This window comes from Pimephales promelas, chromosome 21 (assembly GCF_988280905.1).
Source record: "Pimephales promelas chromosome 21, fPimPro1.hap1.1, whole genome shotgun sequence".
NCBI classification, from domain to species: domain Eukaryota; kingdom Metazoa; phylum Chordata; class Actinopteri; order Cypriniformes; family Leuciscidae; genus Pimephales; species Pimephales promelas.
The window spans coordinates 20,327,612-20,350,090 of record NC_142789.1 but is presented as its reverse complement, the minus strand read 5'-3'; the positions used below and the strand labels follow the sequence as shown (position 1 = coordinate 20,350,090).

Here is a 22,479-nt window from a genome sequence, read left to right as displayed (position 1 = left end):
CTCATGTTTGATATTCTCTAACATTGCTGAACAGATGATCTATAACTGCAACTATAAACTAGTTTCAGGTTTTTTTGACCACATTATCACTTTGCCACATTATTTAAACTGCCATAATCTGCAGCATATGCTTGTATGAAAAGATAATTAGAAAATCCATACTAAATTCCATAAAAATGATGCACAGTTTCTATTAAAATGTAAAGTATGCTGTTTCTCTTTTTGTATGACCAAGAATTGCTTAGAAACAAACCACCATTCTAAAGTGAGGGATGCTTTCAAATAGCTTAATAGTTTGGGTGAGTTGTTATTATGTTCAGTAGATTTAAAACTTATTGAAATTATTGAAAAGTTTCTGCACTGAGGTGATAATGTGGCCATGACCCAAAGAGTTTAGGCTACACCTCAGGGTGTGCATATATTTTCAATTATTCAACAGTTTATCGACAATTCAGTATTCTTTTGTAACTTTATGAATCTAAACAGATTTTCTAAGACATCACCTCTCACAGATATTAAGTAACTGAGACATTTACATGATTATAGATGATAGAACAATGGATGAATAGCCCGGGGTAAATGGACCACTGTGTTTTTCTCTTACAACAACTATGAGAACAAAAGACACTCACAATCATACTGATTCTATAAAGGAGGATATGATTTCTTCAATGTTTTTCAGGATTTTATTAAATCATTTTTCCCCCAACATGCATTCAATCAATACATTTTTATTCCAGTGTTGTTGTTTTTTTTCTTTTACCTCTTAAATGAAAACAAGACTCCCTCAAAATTCATCAATGGCTATTAAGCCAACTTGTAACCTGAGTAACTGCATGGTCATCATCATTTAATATTAAATGCTTCTTGAAATAATACTGCAAGTAACACTAATCAAACAATGTACTTGTTTTTACTTGTCTTTTTCCCCATTTGCTATGGAAAATATGTACGTGACTACTCTGAATGCTAGTTGCATGTGACAATAAAAGGATTTGAACGTCAGTCTCTAAAGTCGACTTGTTACTTTTTATTTTAATCAATCATTAAATACTGATCATTAGCATACATTTTGTTTAAAAATCAGTATTTCTTGGGGAGCTCAAGGAAACATGATCAAACTAAACATCTCTAATCAAAACTTTGTTGTCATTACAGATTGTCATTGCTTTCTCTTGGTAATCTATCATTTTTAATAAATATGATTTAGAATACAGGATTGCCTATTATAAGGATTGCACACAAGACACTTAAAACATTTATTCGGAAACATAAGTTATGGCACATTTTCGAAAGCAAAGAGTTCGAAGAGAGTGAAACCTCCTTGTGTCTGCGTTCTACTGGCTTGACTGTTGAAACATATTTGATCCCAACATTGTCTCTGTAGCTCTGTCATCATTTATGATATGTACTGGAGGTAAGGATGGAGATGACACTGAAACTGAATGTGACTTCAGATTCCATTTGGATACATCAGATGCAAACACTAGTCTTTCAAGAAATGCTGGTAAAAGAAATGTTTTACTGTTTTTCTCCAGTGACTTTGTTCTTCTTCATCATGAATTCACAAATCTATCATTTCAACTCGGTTGGTGAAGCTGTGGTGTCAAGGGAAATATTCAAGGGGACAAATACGTTCCAGTCTCAAAGCTGATGTGAGAGTTCCACATTAAAAAGAATCCATTGATCCTCTAATTTCTGTACATATTGTACAATTAATTCAGTGTTATTCTCAGCCAGACTCTTCTCTTGTTGCAGATATTACAAATCCACACATCCTCTAGTGATCTTTGTCCATTTGAGGTTGCAAAATGAATGATTTAGCAAACAGCAGTTTGCCTTGAGTATCTCCTTGGTCACCTGAAGATAGATAGCATATATGTTATATAATGCAGTTTGTCTGTGAAACAACAAATTATTAATGTCCAGACTAATTATTATTGAAACAATTCTACTTTGCAGACATAACTTTTGGCCAGGTTGTCATGCAATTAAATTATGAACACATGCAAAAACAAGAGAGAACCAATGAAATATTAATAACTGATTGTGTTGTAGTCAATTTTTTTATTTTTTTCCTCTGAGCTTTTGGAGTTTATATGCCTTTTTTCCATAGAAAAATAAAACCTGATGCTGTAGTTTACCTTTTTTAAGTTTAGTGTTTTGTTCTTCCCTCACATTTAATATATATATATATATATATATATATATATATATATAACAAATCTTGAAAATATTTCTTGAATATATATATATATATATGCACTGTAAAAAAATATTTTCAAGATTTGTTATCACAACATATTTTCTTTTGTCAAATCAACTTTATAATAATTTATTTAGTTGAGATAACTTATTATTTTGAGTTTCTGATGATTAAATTAATCTCCTTTATTGTATTAACTCACTTTTCCAGTTCAATCAACTTACTTTTTTAAGTTAAACCAACAATTTTTTTACAGTGTAGTAATCACAACATTTTTTCTTTTGTCAAATCAACTTAAATCATTTATTTAGTTCAGATAACATGTAATTTTGAGTTTCTGATGATTAAAACATTCTCCTTCATTGTATTAACTCGCTTTTTCCAGTTCAATGAACATAAAATTTTAAGGCAATCAGGTTACTTACTTTTTTAAGTTAAACCATCAATATTTTTTTTTACAGTGTGGCTAAATTTACAGACTTTCAGCTGTTTGCAATGAAAAACTAAAAAAAAAAATTGGAATAGCTCAACACAAGAAATGTTTCAAGTGGTTTCCCCAAATTCAACTTAAAATGCATTTTTTAATGACTTCTGCAGTCTCAAAATTATTCAACCCCTTCACGGTAAGCATCTATAGTACTTAGTAGAACACCATTTTGCTGTTATGACCTGCTGCAAACGGGATATATATACCAGACACCAGCTTCTGACAGCGTTTCTGAGGAATCTTAGCCCATTCCTCATGAGCAATGGCATTCAGAACAGTAATATTATTGGGTTCGCATGATGCTTATACAAATCCCACCAGAGATTTTCTATGTGGTTCAAGTCAGGTGACTGATGGCCACTGTAGAATATTCCAGGACTTCTTCTATAGCCAAGCCTAGCTGGAATTTAAGGTATGCTTGGGATCCTTGTCCAGTTGGAAGGTCCAATGACACCCAAACTTCAGCTCCCTCATTGACGCCACAATTTTTTTTCTCCTAGGATTTCCTGATACATTAATGAATCCATCCTGCTTTCCACACCTCCACACCTACTTGAGGGTCTTTCTGAAAATTTGGTTTCAGATGTTGATAGCTACCTTTTTCTGTAGTGTAACCACTGTTCCTTTAACGTTGAACTTGCGAACTATGCTTCCAACGGTGTTCCAGAAACATTGTGCCTTCGCCATTTATACTGTTCCTTGATTTGTGAGGGGTGATGATTTTTTTCTCTTATCTTTTTGGACCATTCTTTTATAGCCATATTTCTAACATGCAATCAAATGTGACACTCCAAAAACCTAGCAATTTCTGACATTTCATGTGTTCTAGCTCAAGCACACCTGGTGTAACTAATGAAGCCCTTGATTGCTTGCATCAGGTGTGCTTGAGACAACATCTCTTTTGCAGTTTTGTGCTGTTGTGAGGGATTCTATTCAGGGGTTTGAATACTTTCGATATATATACAGTATATATACACTGAAGGTTGATGTGTGTGTGTTTGTGTGAATATATAAATATACGTATACAGGTAAGATATGCAGGTACAAAATATTTTTTTACCTTCTGGTCTTTATTGGGATCTATCAGGTTCAATTTTAGTCTCTCCGTTCTGCTTGTCGTTGGATTTCTGCGAGAGATGAGTGGAAACAGTGGCTGCCTGGGCCACGGCTTTGAAGCTACGCTTGCGCTTCTGAACGTTCTGCTCTGGGTGGAAGATGATGACATAGACTTTGGGGATGTACAGCATGCCCAGGGACACCGTGGCACTCAAGCTCATGGACACAGTCAGCGTGGTGGTCTGAATGAACATCTGGTTCAGGGCGGGAAAAAAGATTAAGAGTAATATTTTAGCCTGGCCTCAGCTGCGACCTATCACAAGTGGTAGATCAGCTGTCAGGGCTTTAGCACTCCACATTACACTTATATACATACTCTCTGTTGATGGTCACAAGTCATTCCCTGGAAATCAGTGTAATCAGTGTAATGACCCAAAGAGCTGTCAGTTTATAGTATCCCGTTTTAGTGCAACATATAATTTGCATACATTAATTATGTATTCAAGTAAGGTTGATGTGAGGTCAGCGATGAGACTCCCTATTTTATGGGTCTTTAATATGAGCCAAGTGAATGAAGCCTGAGCTCATCCATGTTTATTGATATGTGAGTCATTCATATATGACAACTGGCAAAGATGCAAAACACAGTTGTGTTCAATAATAATATAAATATCATAATAGCCCCTAAAGAGGTCTTAAATTTCATGAAATCATGTGGACAGCACCCATATGACTGCCTCTCTAAAAAGTCTAAAGTGATGTCACACAAGAAAATATTAAAACTGTTTTTTTATTAACATTATAAAACTACAAAAATTGTATAATGAATTGTGAGATAACAGCCCTCAAAAACATCTAAAAATATATGTACATAAACACTGCAGCCCACTCTGAGTCTTTTATTTTTCCATGCATTTTCAAGAATTGAAAAGACTTGAAGACCACCTGAGGGTCAAAAGCTTTGCGGTTGACCGGCCACTAAAAGACCTCTCTATTAGTCAGAGTATACTTTCCATTTTTAAATCCCTGTGCTTTGTAAGCAAAACCATCCCCCACAGGATGAATAGACATGAAAAATTGAATGACTAAATGCATTAAGTGTGGCTAGGATCTTAACAGCTTTTAGTCCAACACAAAACATAATCCAATTAAATAGCAATTATGTTAACCAGATATAGCTACAGTTTTTTAGGTTTCTAATATCTGATTATGGTTGAAGCATTCACAAGTAAATGTTCCAGCATCATTAACTGAACATGAGCCATCTTATCCAGAGAAATGTATGTCTAGACATACAGGGTGAAGATCATATTTCTGTATAACATGTTAATGTCAGGCACCAGCGAATCTTCAACACTAATATCATGGAAGCAAAACTTAGATTTTATATTTTAGGATTATATCAAATATGCCAACAGACCCAAACACATACTGTTAATAGTGAAGCAATCGTGAAATGATTGCAATGTAAGTGACATATGTATTTGTGACAAAATTAATTATAATTTTAAATTTAATGTGCTTATTTACATAGTCAGGGAAAATACTGATGAACAAATGGATTTAATGCATTGTTGCAACAAAAACAAAACGTACATCTATTTTTTCTGCAACACTTGATCCATTAATACTAACACTTTATCTTCTATTCTATATCTATTATCTTTTTCTTTTTTAAATACACATACTGTGTTAGATTAAACTGGGAAGGGTCATTGCACTTTCATATTGTTGTCCTATTGTTAGTTTAACTGCTTCTATTGTTCTCATTTGTAAGTCGATTTGGATAAAAGCGTCTGCTAAATGAATAAATGTAAATGTAATTATATATATATATATTTTATATAGAGAGAGCTGGTCTATATTGCCTGTTCTATTTAAATCAGAAAAATCTGTCCAAAATATCTTATTGACAGTTTACCTTTTCCGTGGATTGTGATGTGCCGAAAAAAATGGGAACAAAGGCCAACCAGATGATACAGGTGGTGTACATGGTAAAACCGATGGGTTTGGCCTCATTGAAGGTCTCAGGAACGCCTCTGCTCTTAATGGCATAGACTGTACATGTGACCATCAGCCCCATACTGTAGCTCAGACAGCCAATCAGAGACAGATCTGACATATCACATTTCAGGATTCCACGGGCATACTCTGGGTTGGGGGGACGTAGCTCATCAAAGTCGATATTCGTGTGAGGGGGAATCACTCCAAACCAAATGAAAACACCCAGGAGCTGTGAGAAGAAAAGAGCCATGGATCAACGTTCACACAAAATCAACTTCTATAAAGGTCCTAAAATCAGTTCAATTAGAATGTTTCTAAATGTTTTCTCTGATAATAAACAACCATTAATGGAGGACACTAAAAAGAGAAGAGCTTTCAGTGAAATTGCAGCCCCTCCGTGCTATACTCAAAAGCTTGCTTCTTTAATTATTTAATGGACAAAAAGTCTTTAGACCGAAATATCTTTTGGAGACATAAAGCACAGTGACAACACTGTCAACACAAAACAAAGCAGTTACTCTGATCAAGAGTTCATTTAGATAAAAAGTATATATATATATTACATTCCCACATATGTTGAATTACTGTGTTTTGTGTGTTCAAAAAAGACAAATTTAGTGGAATTGACAGAATATTGTTCAGATTTAGTTTGTTGGAAATGTTATTTTTATTTATTTATTTATTAATTCTACAATTTTTTGAATAGACAAAACAAACAGTTGTGACAATACTAGAAAATTATGTGAAAAACTTTCTAGACGATTTTGCAGTTTTAATATGTATGTTGCTCAAGGATCTGGTAGATCGTTTGGATAAAAGCGTCGGCTAAATGAATGTAAATTGAATAACAGACATACACGCACCTGTACTGAGATCAAAATAAATGTGATGATCAGCTGGGACGTGGGGCTGATAAATTTTGGTGGCGTGACTGATTTCTTTCCCTGCTCAAAGATCCTATAGATTCGATTCGTTTTTGTGAGCATGGCAGAATAACTGATGCACATGCCCAGCCCCAATAACAGCCGGCGAAACGCACACACCACGGGGCCTGGCTCGGCGATCATGAGGAAGGTGATGAGGTAGATGAGGAAGATGCCCGTCAGGAGAACATAGCTGAGCTCTCGGCCCGAAGCACGGACTATGGGAGTGTCGTTGAAACGGATGAAGGTGATGATGACTCCTGATGTAGCAAGAATGCCCAGAACTGCCAGAAATACCGGGATAATGGCCCACGGTGAGCTCCACTCCAGCTTGATGATGGGAGTGGGTCTGCAGCTTGTGCGGTTCGGGGTGGGTCTCATGTCAAAGGGACACATGTCACAGTTAAACTCGTCCAATAGGTACTGATAGCCGTCGCATAGTTCACAATGCCAGCAGCACGGCACACCCTTCACCATCCTCTTCCTCTCCCCAGACTCACAGGGGAAGCTGCAAACCGAGTCTGGAACAGCTTTATCCCCTCCAGACCACTGCATTTCTTCAGCCTTACAGAAAGAGAGGGGAATATTTCAAGAACATGCATTCAGAAATGTCCCAAACTACAAAGGATCTTAACATGCTTACATTGAGTCGCAAGTGGTTGGTCCACTGGCCGATGAATTTATATCCCGGGCTGGTGGTATTGGAAAGCTGGTATTGAAAGATATCGTATCGTCCTGGGGCGTCACCGTTTTCATTAAACATCACACCTGTACCGGCACTGCCTTCAGAGTAAACACACAGGGTTTTGATATTCAACATCACTAGTTATTATTTCAAATGCAATAATTTGAAACGACAGAGTATTTAAAAGAAACGGCCCACTGCGATGGCATAAAATTGGACTAATGCGTGACAATGCATGCTTCTGCAAACCATTGTTCTTTTTCACCTTTTGATTTAAAGTAAAATTATCAAGCATAACTTTGAAGGTGACTTTTCCAGAACAAAGCTTGCTTAAAAAAAATACAGAGTTGTATCTGACAAAATGGTAACACTTTACAATAAGGTCCCATTACTTAACATTAATTAATGCAGTAAAGGAGTAGTTCACTTTTCAAAAAACTTTTGCTGATAATTTACTCACCCCCATAGCATCCAAGATGTCCATGTCATTCTTTCTTCAGTCGAAAAGAATTTAAGGATTTTTCTCCATATAATGGACTTTACTGGTAACCAAACAGTTCAAACTGTCCAAAAGACAGTTTCCGTGCAAACTGTTCAAAGGGCTTTAAATGATTCCTGACGATGAATATCAAGTCTTATCAAGCGAAACGATCGCTCATTTATCAAAATGAACTAATCTTTTTCAGAGTCAATTCGTTCATTTCGTTCGTTGAATGAACCAAATGACACGGAAAAAGATTTGTTCATTTTGAGAAACGAGTTCGAACAGGAGAGTCACGAACGTGCATCACAGAACAGAGTAAGGTGACCATTTTAGCTTATAAAACTTAAACTTTTTTTTTTAAATGAGCGATCGTTTCGCTTGATAAGACCCTTATTCATCATCGTCTGGAATCGTTTAAAGCCCTTTGAACAGTTTGCACTGAAACTGTCTTTTGGACCTTGAACTGTTTGGTAACCAGTAAAGTCCATTATATAGAGAAAATCCTGGAATGTTTTCATCAAAACCCTTAATTACTTTTCGACTGAAGAAAGAATGACATGGACATCTTGGATGACATGGGGGTGAGTAAATTATCAGCAAATGTTTTTTTTTTTAAAGTGAACTACTCCTTTAACTAATGGTAATACATTTGTTACAGCATTTATTCATCTTTGTTAATGTTAGTTGTTATTAGAACATTGTTCATGTTAGCGCAAATCCATTAAATAATATTAACAGATACAACTTTTGTTTTTAATAATGTATTAGTTAATATTGAAATTAACATTAAATAAGATTAAGAACTGCTTTAGAAATATTTTTGATTGTTGATGGTTCATGTTAAGTAATGCATTTAACTAATTCATGAACCTTTCTGTAAAGTGCTACCAACAAACTAAAATTCTATGAGGAAAAATGTGGCACAACAAGGCAAACTCAATTTAACATTCTAGAGTTTACGAATCGCAAGTTAAAGTCTGCACACAGTGTTCCGTTCCCCTTAGGCACTCAAAGCCCAAAAGATTTCCACACAAGAGCGTGAGGACGTCCACTGTGCGTAAACTGAATAGCTGTGCTTTTCATGGAAATGTCTTAAGAGCGAGTGACAAAAAGAAAAGGGATTTTCACCGAAAGATAGCACTGAAAAGGAAATGCGCCTTGTGTTTGGAGAGAGGCTGCCCCAGGGAGAATCATAGACAAGGAGAGAGAGAGAGACGAGGTACGTGTGCCGCTGCATTGTGCATTAGTGGATCTCTTCAGGCTGGGATTGAGTGCTGACCTCTCTCGCCGCACTCTGACTAACCCATGGGACTCACAACCCTCCTCCTTGGAAACAGCAGCTTCTTTTCTGTCCTTTCCCCTCTTGCAGAAACTACTCTTCACCTATTATCACCTGTCAGTCTCACTGTAATGCCAATATCCTCGATTCGAGAAGTGCACGTTTCATTCGTGCAACCTTCCTGGCAGATTCAAACAAAGCATTCCTCGGAAATAATAACTTACATTCAAACTGCTGTGAAGTTCATTAGTCTTGTATGAATACAAAGCCATTACGGAAATTCTGACTGTCTCAAGGTCTCGTTCACAATGTTTGGAATGGCTCACATGCTTCAGCTGTGTCCTTGAGAAGGCTTACCATTAAAATTGACAGCACGAATGTAGCTCAGCAGCATTTTTCCATCCACCGGGTCCATTTTGTCACAAACGCCCATTGAACCCGGACAAAGGTCTATGTGCATGCTATGGAGAGCATGGGCCATGGCGTACACAGCGTCGATCACAAACTGCACTTTCCCTTCCTGCTCGTATGCCGAATCCTGGCTGATTCGTTCTTCTCCTGAAAAACCGAAAGCAACGTGACAGGCTTTGCTGGAGGAATAATCCATTTATATGTGCTGTGCACATCTTAAAAGCATAAGAATGCATGATAATTCAAGTACTACAGCGTTTATGGGAGTAATTTGTTGGAAATGATTTCCTCGCCTGTGCATTTCCTCAGCCCGCTTTCGCCTCTGATTCCAGGTCGTGTCAGTTTGCATTTGAAGTCATCCTCCCAGAACTCGGCGAACCAGATGTTCCTCCTGTTGTTTTCCAGAGATCTTGAGGCAAAGTACTGGTCAAACCCTGAGAAACAGGGTTACAGGGACAGTTCACCCCAGAATAAAAAAATATGTCATCATTGCAAAACCATATGCTGTTATTTTTCTTCTGTGGGACACATACTATAAGTGAAATAGTGTCTTTGTCATTTTCAGCTGTATGGCAAAAGCTGCATTACAATTCTTTAAAATTTTCCTTATAGCTGAATACAACTTCATAATTGATTAACTGCAACATTTACACAGTTATTGAACAGAATTGAATCAACACAATCTGTATTGCATAGTGCGCTACATACATAAATATGCATGTATCATAAGTATGTGACTTGGCTTTAATTAAGTACTTAATACATGGGCATGGATGCAGAATCCTTTTGAACAACTGGGTCTGAATTTGAAAAACTTGAATTTTTGGGGTGGATTTTTTCTTAATTAAGAAACCTTTGTTGATCTTACACTGCTACAAGTTCATACCATCAATGGACGCCCGTTTGGGGAGGATGGTAACGGCACCCTCAGCCACGTCCTCCTGGTCCAGGATGGGTGAGATTTTTGCTCCCCAGCTATCAGATCCCACAAATAAAAAGTGACCTGTAAGATTGGCTCTCTTTGCTGCTTCCAGGACACGCCTACAATAAATGAATTCAAAAATCTCAGAAAAGGCAGGTTCATTAAAGATAAGGAAAATCAGATCCATTATAGTTGTGATTTGTTGATTATTGCTGATTTGTGTGTGTGTTTGTGTGTGCAAGTGGGCTCTTGTGCGTGCGTGTGTGTCATTATCAGGTTCATTTAAGCTTATATTACAAAATGCAAATTAAACTAGATTAAAATTCACTCTGTAATATATTAATTTGCCATTATTACTTCTTCCATTAAGACTCCTGATGCTACAGTTGTAGGGTGATTGATCTATTCTCACACCATTTTCAAACCTTTTCCAAGGCTATATCTCCTGCTTCCGAGTCATTCAGAATTACTACTAAAAGACAACTCACTTGATGTCATCTTCATTAGCGAAGATAATAACCCCTCTGGCATTGGATGTCTCCATTAGCCTTTTGATGATCTTGTCAAACTCTCCTGGTCTTGGCTCCCTAGGGATTTTAATGGCCTGTGCGATGCAAAGACCCCCTGAATAAAACAAATTAAAATGACGAATAGTTTTGAAGGACTCTGATTCGTTCATAAGAGAATGATGGTTGCAGGATCTTTAGACTGAATATAACATCCCGTTCAATCTGTAGCATGTCTGTCATTAAGTCTAGGTGACTAATAACTTGTTTACCCACAGGAAATCACATGAAACCTTTATCCCCTGATCATTATCCTCTTTCCTCATCAAATACAACATCAGGTGTGTCAAATCGTTGGATGGACTGTGATAAATTCCTCATCAGTTACGTATGGAAAATCATGGTAAGTTAAATCAGGTTAAATTAGCTTACAATAAAAGCACATATATTGATTTATATATGTCGATTTAAATACGATCTTTTAAAAAAACACATTCTCATCCAAAGATGTCATCTGAAGCTTTTGACCATACGTCAACATCCGACGTTTTAGGGTACCCTTTAGATGACGCAATCCTAGGGCATCCACGCGGCTAGGTTTAGGACTGGGGTAGGGTTAGGATTAGGTACCCTAAAACGTCGGATGTTGACGTATGGTCAAAAGCGTCAGTTAGATGACGTCTTGGGATGAGAATGGGCTCTTTAAAAGCACTGAAGCCTATTTTCATTACTTTTCTGTACCTGCTTCCCTGGATATCTGGATGAAAGCATCTACACCACTCTCTCCATAGTTCCCCTCTGATGCCAGAGTAGAAACGTAGTTCCATCCCATGGCTTTGACAATGTCCACCATCGCCTGGGCCTGAAAGGAATCTGGTGGCACGACTCGGGAGAAAAATTCGTAGCGATTGTTGTCACTAAGCTCAGGTGCGGTTGAAGCATAACTGATCTGAGGAATCTGCAAAATTGAAGACACAGAACACAACAGTGAGCAACAGCAGGACTCACTTTGCGTCCTTTACATGAATTTCATGAATTTCTCTGCTAAATGGATTTTACTGGACTGATAAAATTCATATTTGATGATGTTATACAACCGGAGGATGAGTGTTAGCCCTCGGTTAAAATCGTGGACAGGTCTGGGGTTGGGTACTCTTCTCAGCGGGGATGTTGGAAACAAACATGCCAATAAAGAACCTTTATTTTAAAGAGTGTGTTGTTGGGGTGACTGTTTCTGTATGTTAAATCATCACAACAGTATGTGGCGATGAGTTACTGTTTTATGAGTGAATCAATAAAACATTTTCCCCATCAATTAATTTAAAACTGGCTCCATCTGAAAATGCAGACTTCCCTACTAGAAAACAGTATGAGTAATACCGGTTTGTCAGAATTCACATTATTCAAAAGGAGTATAGGCAAAAAGTAACCAGATGACTTAATACTCACAGCGACATTCTGAAGTGTGCATTAGACACATTGAAAGGCCACATGACAATGAAAACATGGGAAATGTGTTATATCCAGATTACATTTATACAATAAAGCACACACTTATTTTAACGGTCCCAGAACAAGTACTCATTCAAAAGAATTGCCTTCTCAGAGAGTACATGATTTTGGATGAAGGCATTTATGAGTCACTGAATCATTCACTCATGTTCATGCAGGGATGAAATGAGTCATTAGTGCATCACAGTTCGAGTACTTATGCACTATTCAGCCGTTTTGTAGTATAAATAGAGTGAGAAGTGTGTACTGAAAATTTCAAAAAAAGAAAATTGCACTTCAAACACCCGGACGATGAACTTATTAACCGAAAAAAGTGGTGGTGAATTGTTAGACACTTGATGGACTCAACTGTTGCAGCTTTCCTTATGGAGGGTGCTGAATAACAAAATAACCGTGTATAATATTCATACACAAAACGGTCGAGTACATAGTGCATAGTATATCGTTTCTGGTGTGTCATTTCGGACACAAATATTGAAATATTCACTCCACCGATTTGTTCAGAAAACACTGATTCAGGAATGCACTCAGAGACGCTGAAGTATTAAAAAACTGTGCCTTTGGCTTAAACTATTTCCATTGGCGGAGTGAAAATAGACAAAGTTATTGTGGCAACACTGGGTTAATCTTTTGTTTACTGAACTATTGTATAAAATAAATATCATTCATGCTCATACATGATATATAATAATGTCTGAAGATAGTGATATTCAGCACATTTGCTTAAGTAATATTGCTTAGTACACAGGAAACACGTCCCCTGCAGCAAAACAACCCTAGATTTAGTGGTAGTGTTTGCTGCAGCACATAGAAATCCTGGGAAAATACAGATGGCACGAGCTACCACTGTAAAAGCATTTGTTTGTATAAAAAAAAAAAGATGAGAAGATTAATTTACTGTTGTGCTAGTTTTTTAATGATGCAGTTGATGTCATTGGGCTAAGCTTTGCGCCGACTAATGTCTGCCGAGCCCGTATGGCTTGAAAGGTTCTTTAAAGAAGCGGGCAAGCGGACAGTGAGGAAAAGGTGGTTACAGACCGGAGAAGGAGAGAAGAGGGAGAGGACCATTTGACAGATTATCTGGAAGGATTAGAGGGGTTTTAGTCAAATTATGTTAAGCACAGAGGGAGAGAGACAGATCAAGAGACAAGGTTGCCATTTCTCAGCCATAAGCCATACAATATATTTAATTCTACTAGCTTACTTGCTATGACAGATTTAACCACTCCTCCCCCATCATATATATATTACAGCCTTTGCACCACCCATGACCGTTCAGACACTTGTTACGTCTGGCATTAGAAACAACAATATTCAAAGTTTGCAAGGCATTCCTCATCCAATCCCATTTCAAAGCATCAATGCAAATATATATAAAGGAAAAGATGGCTATAGGAGGACGTTGCTGAAAGATTTTGTCTCAGATACTAACGTGTTGCTATGCATCATAAGCATTTCAGCCTTCGAGCCTTTCCACACATGAGTCATGTCAACATTAACAGCAGTCGCATGCAAACATTACCTAGAAGTGTTTCATTCGTTTTAGACATGCTCCCTAAGCATCTAAAATGTGAAAAAAATTCATCACGATCTGACCCTTAAAAATGACTTTCACTGGTGTGGTGTACAAATACAACCAGGTTGATTCATCCAGATTAAATAATATTTCTGATTAAAAAGTTAATGTAATCATAAAGTTGAATGAAATCATAAATTGTTCTTTGAAGAGTGACATTTTTACAAGATATTAAAAAATATATACTTAAAAGTTAGTCTTGTATGGGACTTCATCCAATTCTACAAAAAATATGCTTTATAGGCCGAATGTCATCCACCTATCATAAGAATCTGATATAGAATGGTGCATGAATCTTTATGTAAAGACATCTTGTGTAACCCTTGATTTAGAGAATGTGAGGATCAAGCAGATCTAGAGACTGAAATGAGATCTGTCCCTGTCGATCTGTGTGTTAAAGCCAGCACTCATTCAGCTAAAGCCACAGAACAGAAGCTGGCTGTAGGTGATAACACGGCAACTGCATTTCTCCGGGCTCATGCTTGATTTTCCATCAGGACTCAGGAGTCTGAGCTGGAGAGAGGGCTTTAATGGAGAGCGGATCCTCTGTAATGCTGTGGTTAATATCTGTCTTCCTCAGTTACCACTTACCAGAACTCAGGGAGGAACATGGCCATGAACAAGTTTGTAAAGATAAACATAGAAAATGATTGAAGATTACATTTGAGGACACAAGCTGTTTATTAGTCCAGTTACTAAAGTATTGTGGTACGTCCATACACACCCCTTTCAGTGAATCGATTCAAACTCTTTATTATTCAACAAAAATTCATGAAAGTCCCTAAATTGATTATTAAATTATATGACAAAAAACATTGAGTAAAATATGAATGTTTAAATTAAAAATGAAATATTTTCCCTTGACATGCCTTGTTAATTTTGTACTTAATTATAAATTCATTAATTCATTGATTGCATTGTTTTATATCAATTAAAAATAAAATATTTTCCCTTGACATGCCTTGTTAATTTTATACTTAATTATAAATTCATTAATTATAAAGTCTTATTTTTAAGATTTTAATTGTGATTTACTTGCATTAAACATGAATCTAATTAGCTGTATTATAATTTCAATGTTATGACACCAGGGTAAAATAGGATACTAATTTCAACAAAAATATATCGCCATACTTCCCCTTTTGATTAATCAAAGTTTTGCATTACAAGTTTTTTTTAAATGCTGTGTTAAAAAAATACATCCAACTAAATATGCAATAATTGGTATATATTTTAGCACAGAAATCTAAACATTTGATAAAGCCAGGTTCAAATTTCTTATTTATAAGTTTTTACATTGTTTATATATTTGAGTTAAAGGTTTTTACAGAAAATACTGTCACCATGTTTTTGTCTTGCCTTAATAACAAATTTCAGAGCAAACATATAAATACCGAGATATACAAAAGTGTGGGTGACACTTACTGGAGTAAATATTTCTCAGGTTTCATTGCTTCATTTGTGTGACAACTATGCTCTGTTCAAGGGCATCAAAAAGCAAAAAAAATATTGAGATATGATTGCCAGCCCTGTTCCAGAACGTATCACTAAAAGTAATGAACAACCACATCAAAATACGATTAGGATGCACAAATTCCAGGGATAATGTCCTGAGAAAAACCAAATGGAGCTTTGATGAGTCACTTTTATTTTGTGAATTGTTCTTCCCTGAACCCATGGTGACTGATTGAAATGATTGCAAATAACTTCTGGACAAGGTTATCAGCACATGCAGCTTAAAGCGCTGACCACAAAGAACACAAATAATTAAAGGGGTCGGTCATATAATGCCATTTTTGTACAAATTAATATGAATTACCTAGTCAAACACGTCTCTGGTTACTTGCGTAACCTATGCTCTCTGAATAGGGAACTGCGTAGCTTTAAGACGCACTGGGAACGCCCTCTGGGTGTGCCGATTGTCTGAAGCCCTTATAGAATCACACCAACGCGGGCGCCACCCTGACGCTCTTACGTCGTAACATTATATACACACGCGCGCGCCATCTGCTCCTCAGATTTCTCTGCCGAAAAAGAAAACTTGTCGGCAGCGCAAGGAGCTTGGCAACGAACGCAGCGTCTCGTTCCCTATTCAGAGAACATAGGTTACGCAAGTAACCAGAGGCATTCTCTTTCATAGGTTCACTCAACGCTGCATAGCTTTAAGACGCAGTGGGAACGAATTACCAAACTCGCCAAGTTAAAGCACTGCCATAGCTATTACAAGACCAGGAATTTTTACATGACCGGTTAAAAATTCCTCCAAACCTGGAGTCATGTCAAGATCCAAACTATAGAATCTGACAAAAGTGTGCAGAGAGGACCAGCCTGCTGCCACACAAATATCTTCCAAGAGGGCCCCTCTAAAAAGAGCTTGAGAGGAAGCCACACTTCTAGTGGAATGTGCTCTGATGCCAAGTGGTGAAGGCAGGCCACGCACCTCATAAGCCAGTGAAATAGCTTCCGTAACCCAGTGGGAAATCCTCTGCCTTGATGCGGCAAGCTCGCGGCGCCAGCACCAAAACATTCCAAGAGCTGGTTCGATTTCCTCCAACAGCCCGAGCAGTCCACATAGAACTTCAAAGCTCGAACCGGGCAGAACAAGTTAAGTTTCCTATCCTCCTCAGAGGCAAAAGGAGGAGGATGGAAAGCGTAAAGGTTAATAACTTGAGAGCGAAAAGTTGTGGACAGAACCTTGGGTACATACCCTGGTCTCGGCCTTAAGGTAATCTTGACCAGACCAGGAGCGAAATCCAAGACTCAGTAATAGAGAGAGCCTGTAAGTTCCCTATCTGCTTCAATGAAGTTAAAGCTAACAAAAGAGCAACCTTAAGAGTCAGAATCCACTCAGGGGCTGACTTCAAGGGCTCGAAGGTTAACACATTCTCATCACAAGACGTCATCTAACTGACGCTTTTGACCATACGTCAACATCCGACGTTTTAGGGCACCCTTTAACGTCAGCCTCTGTCAAGCCCTACAAGATGACTGACAGGTCCCACAAGGGAATTCCAGGGGAGCGTGCCGGTTTTAGGCACCTCACCCCATGCATAAAGGTCTAAACTAGCCTAAGTTTACCCAGGGGAATCTCGTCTGACTCTCTATGAGCGGAAATAGCCGTGACATAAACTCGGAAAGTGGTAGCGGCCGCTCCAGAAGCAAACTTATCTTATAGGAATTCCAGCACTGAGCCAACTGGGCAGCTAACTGGGTTCTTAGCATGTGCTGAGTACCATAACTCAAACACCCTCCACTTGGAGGAATACAGCCTCCTCGTAAGAAGCGGCTCTCGCACTTGCGATGGCTTCCTGAACATCAGCTGGGAGAGCAGAGCTTAAAGCTAGCGGCCTCTGATGGGCCAAACGTACAACTTCCAAATGTTGGGGCGAGGATGCCAAATCCTGCCATGAAGTTGGGAAAGGAGATCCTCCCTGACCGGGATCCCAGCAAAGGAATGAGCTCCGAAAACCACAGCTGGGACGACCAGAATGGGGTTATAAGGCGGACTCCGCTTTCCCTCACTCTGGACAGAACCGCCTGGTTCAACTTGATGGGCGGGAAGGCATGGAGTTTCCGCATCGGCCACAGGTTGGCGAATGCATCTATCCCCAATGGAGCTGGTGGACTCAGGGGGAACCAGAGCGGGCATTGGGACGACTCCTGAGATGCAAAGAGGTCCACTTCCTCTTTCCCGAACACCTCCCAGATCACGGCCACCATCTGGCGGTTCAACATCCATTCTCCTGAGTCGCGGAACTCCGTGAGATTGTATGTTTGTTACAGTTAATGGTCATGAACAACTTTTTTTCTCGCTTTGCAAAGATTAATATAAAGGGTAATTAAACTTTATACTCACTTCTTCTGGAAGTGCAGCAGGGACACGAATATTTGGTACCAATTCTTTTGACAGGTGCAGCTTCTTAGCAAAACCAGCTTTATAATGACCCTCTTTATAAAGCAGTCTGTTGAGCAATGATTCTTGCAAACACAAAGGCATTGATGTTGCTTGTGGAGAATATTCCCTTCAAAAACAAAACCCAGCCACTGCATCTTCAGCGGTTCCGATTTAGGATCATTAAAATCACTGCTTTGTTCGTTATTACACCCAAGAACAGAACACCACAATCGCTGAGATGCCATTCTACTCCAGCGTATCAACAATGATGGACTATGCAGCTCACTCAGGGCGGGGATGTGTTTAAACGCTGGTGTCAATCAACAATCGTGGGGGGGGGGGGGGGGGCGTCCGATTTAGTGATGTTACAAAATCGAACGGCTCAATTTGAGACAGAGGAAAACATTTAAGGAGATGTTTTCCAGACAAAAACACTGATGGATTTTTATCATTATATGATGGTTATGTCTGCGAAAACCCAAACAACTTCTGGCAAATTTAGATTTGCTCTGAAAGTTAGTCTGGCAAGGAGCTCATTCAAACCCATTTCCAGTCTACAGAAATCGCGGCACCAATCAGAAACGTTGGGGCGGGCTTTACACGATGACGACAGCGCTGGGATTTTGAAACAGATTTTGTAGCCTTCATTACAAAGATGGATGCCGCCGTCGAACATCAATCGCTCGAATCAGCTTTTGAGTCTGTTTTTTAGCGATTTGAATGTTTCCTTTTTGTTAAAAAACGAGCAAAGAACAACACTCGGAGATGTTTCTCCGCCGGCCGCCGCTCTGCATACGTCATCTCCTTCATCGCTCTGATTGGTTTTAGGTCTACCCGCGATGTTCGTTGGTGACGCCCCTCTGGAAATGATTTGTCTCTGACACTTTGCCAGACCATATCTCAGTTACAACTGAGAGTGGTCTGGTTTTAACCAGGCTAATGGTTGTGTACAGGCACTGCCAACACACATTTCAGTTCAATCAACTTGTAAAAGTGCATGTATCATTATATGACCCCTTTAAAACTGATAAATAAATAAAAAAGATCAAACGTGGCAGAGGGTGGGATGAAATTGAATGTAGTTCAGGTGTCGGATTTGCAAGCTGAATGACGATCTAGAAATGAGAAAGGATTTGAAATTAAATGACATGCACGCAGCACATTTCAAAGCAGTGGTTCACAATGATTTAAGGACACAGGTCAATGATGTGCGTAATTCAAAAACACTTCTCACTTCAAGGAAAATCTGATACTCTACAACAAAATAAAAAAAAAGAATCTATATCATTTAAGAAGCTCTTGCTGAGAGGCCAGTGAGCTGAAACACAATCCAAACCTTTTAACAGAATTAGTTATACTTCCTGTAGCCCTGCGCTATCTGCAGCGCTGCAGAATCCAGGCTTGCAGCAACACCATGCAAGAGGAAGGAAATCCAGTGACTGCCACACAACATTAAAAAAAGATCCATACAAGTGCCATACATCTTATGGCACCACAGGCAAACACATTGTTTTTCAGACACTGGTTGTGGTCACTTTTGACTATTTTGCTTCCATAACATGTCTTCTTTAGAGTAGTGGAAAGAACACATCCATAATGTACATTTATGTGTTCCCACTTTGTCTATTTGCATCTTTATATTGCAATTATTACAAAACATATCTTTAAATGCCATTGAGTTTTTTCTAATGCTCTGAATCAGACATCTCCACTTCAGCAGCACTTACACCAAACTTTCCAGTTGTAAAATATCTATATTCCGAAAGCTTTTAGAGAAGGGTTTGTAAATTTGCCTGATTTACTTACATAATATTTTATTCCTTAAAATATGGTGAAATATTTTTCTGGCTGTTTTCTGACAGTATTTTCTGATTTATGGACTGATACAAAAAGAATCCTCCTTGAAAAATCCTTTAACTCCAATATGTCAATAAAATGAATTCATATTTATTTGCATGTTTAAATTAAGTTCCTAAACATAAGTTAGGGAGGAGTGACCCAATCTCATCTTTCAATCAACAACCTGAATATATAAACAGCTGTTCCAGCATTCCTCCACCTCCCCAAACTCCACCTTCATCTTCTTAGGTACCTTTCCCTTTTAATATATCAGAGCTCGAGTTGAAGCTGCTTCATCGAGCCCCTCTCCATGGAACAGCAAGCCAAATAAGTTTAACCTAATATCTTAAAGATTTTATGGGCAAACAAACTCGTTGAACAATCTAAAATTTCAGAAACTTGTAATACAAAACAATTGTCTTAATGTACTCTGATTAATAAACTGGGGAAAGTATGGCGATATCTTTTTGTTTGAACTATTCACCTGTAATGTCTTGCCTTAAATTAAGCATTTGCTGAGCCTGAGACTGAGGGAATCAACATTAAAATGTAGTTAATTAAAAATGATCCCTCACCGCAAACAGTCGAAGAACATTGGCCACCATTATGGACACTGAGCTGGCCGATGCCCCGATGACCCCTACCACTCGCTCTGGTTTTGGAATGATGGGAGGCTCTCCATTGGAACAGCGAACATCTGAGTTGTCTTTCTGGATGAGGGCCTGGACAAAGGTGAGGGACTGTTCAAGGGCATATGTATCCCTGGAGCACGTGTCCAGTATCCTGGCACCCAGGGTGATGTTAGGCAGCAGGTCTGGGTCACTGTTGATCTGGTCCAGCGCATACAACATGGCCTCCATACGATGGATCCCCTTCTCCTTCTTAATTTCCCCACATGAAACACCAGCGGGGCCCCTGGAATGCACCGGAAAAAGCCCTCCAAGAGTGATGTCACCCTCGATCTTTATGGAATGAGTTCCTGAGGAGGAGGCCGATGATTCTAGAGTAAATCCCATCATCACTATCCATATGATGTGAATCAGGGAGCCCACGTGTTGTCTGGGTGCCCTGCTGATCCTGTAGTGATGGCATAGTGATGATGCGTGTTGATGTGGAGTCATGGTTGCTGCCATGCAAGGGGCTGGTTCTTCTGCTACAGCACAATGCTTTCTTCTCTACTTGTGTCTCCTGTGGAGAAATGAGACAAAAGATGTACACGAAAATGAAGCACAAAATATGCCTTTCGACAGCACTGCTTTGCAGATACATTGTGTGATATTACCAAGAGACAACACAATTATAGATGGTTGAGAGCTTTTCAATTAAATATAATAGAATTTACAATAATAATAATAGCTAATGCAATTTACAGTACACACACACAACATTGTGTTTGGTAGCATCTTTTAAGTTTGTTTACTTGTGGGTTATGTTAACACTGTACCAACCAAGCCCACTTTTCTATTAAATGTAATAGAATTGATTAACTGTGCCAACCAAACCCACAATATTGACTTTTTTTTTACTTAGTTTTAATAGTTAGTTAAAATCAGTATTTTCATATTTAATTTCCCCATTTTATATCTTTCACCAGGATTATTCAACAAAGAATGAAAAACTTGGTTCTTTACACCATATTATGGTATTCCATTTATACCTTAATACCATATTATAACATGATAATGTAGGGTAGGCCTACATTCAAAAAAAAAATGACCAAAGAGTGACCAAAGACATGTTGTTATTATTAGATTTATGTAAGGGCACCACAGCAGCATATTCTTTTACATTTACATTTAGCCTATAACAAAAGCTTATTGACAAAAATTCAAGGAAGTAGCCTACAACAGGTAGTTTTTACATTTAGTGTATAGCTAGCCTCCGTTTGTTATGAATAATTTTATTTTACACAAAAATGATTAGGCTATTTCAACCCAAAGTCTGTCTTCTGGAAAATTAACTTACTTTTTCGTCTTCGCACTCAACAGACCGCTGAGAATAGAGGGCATGTATAGGCAAGCGTATTCATATTTTATGCTAATTAACTGATACATATTAGGCTAAGCAACAAGTGAGCGGTAAAATAGCTATATTTGGATTGAAAGCTGAAGTTCCCGCGGGGAGACTGTCACACGCGTCGCGCACACGCACACCCGTTTGATAAGGTGTTCTTGGAAACAGCTGCCCTGCTTCTTACACGTTTCGCGAGACCTGAACAGACATCTTTACAATTACAACATTTTAAGGGAATTTACATTCCATCTGTTGGCATAACGATTAGTAATTATTGTCTATGCCCAAACTCACCAACTGATGCAGCTGCCAGTGAGAGCCCATCTGGAGCTGAAGTTGGATGGTTTTGAAGCACGACAGTAGATGTCCCCAACATCCGAATCTTCAGCTCTCATCTTAAAATGTCCTCACTTCACAGTCTTCTCACACAACGACAATCTAAAGATTTATTTGATTAAGGTGAGATTTTAATGTAGAAAATATGGAGAGCTTTAAGAAACTATAAAACGCTGGAAAAGACCGAACATTCCACAACTGTGATTCTACAAATCACTGTCAAATCCTTTAAAAGCCCCCTCACTCTGTCTGTCTCTTTCGCTCACTCTCTCGCTTTCTGTCTCCCTCTCTCTTACACTTTTGTTACCCACTCACTCTCCCTCTCTCTCCCTCTCTCCCTCTCTC

General features: G+C 38.4%; 1 protein-coding gene across 1 annotated transcript; it reads right to left on the bottom strand.

Annotated features, from left to right (window-relative positions):
* Nucleotides 1-564: 564 nt before the first annotated feature.
* On the bottom strand, nt 565-22,218 carry grm6b (glutamate receptor, metabotropic 6b). Its single transcript, XM_039674000.2, has 12 exons — nt 22,093-22,218; nt 20,361-20,973; nt 11,705-11,921; nt 10,946-11,081; nt 10,422-10,576; nt 9,829-9,969; nt 9,482-9,682; nt 7,320-7,459; nt 6,617-7,240; nt 5,671-5,982; nt 3,754-4,003; nt 565-1,860 (listed from the first exon to the last, which is right to left on the bottom strand). Exons 2-11 carry the CDS (start codon nt 20,916-20,918, stop codon nt 3,764-3,766), a joined length of 2,724 nt encoding a protein of 907 aa, XP_039529934.1. The 5' UTR covers nt 20,919-20,973; nt 22,093-22,218; the 3' UTR covers nt 565-1,860; nt 3,754-3,763.
* Between the last annotated feature and the right edge of the window lie 261 nt (nt 22,219-22,479).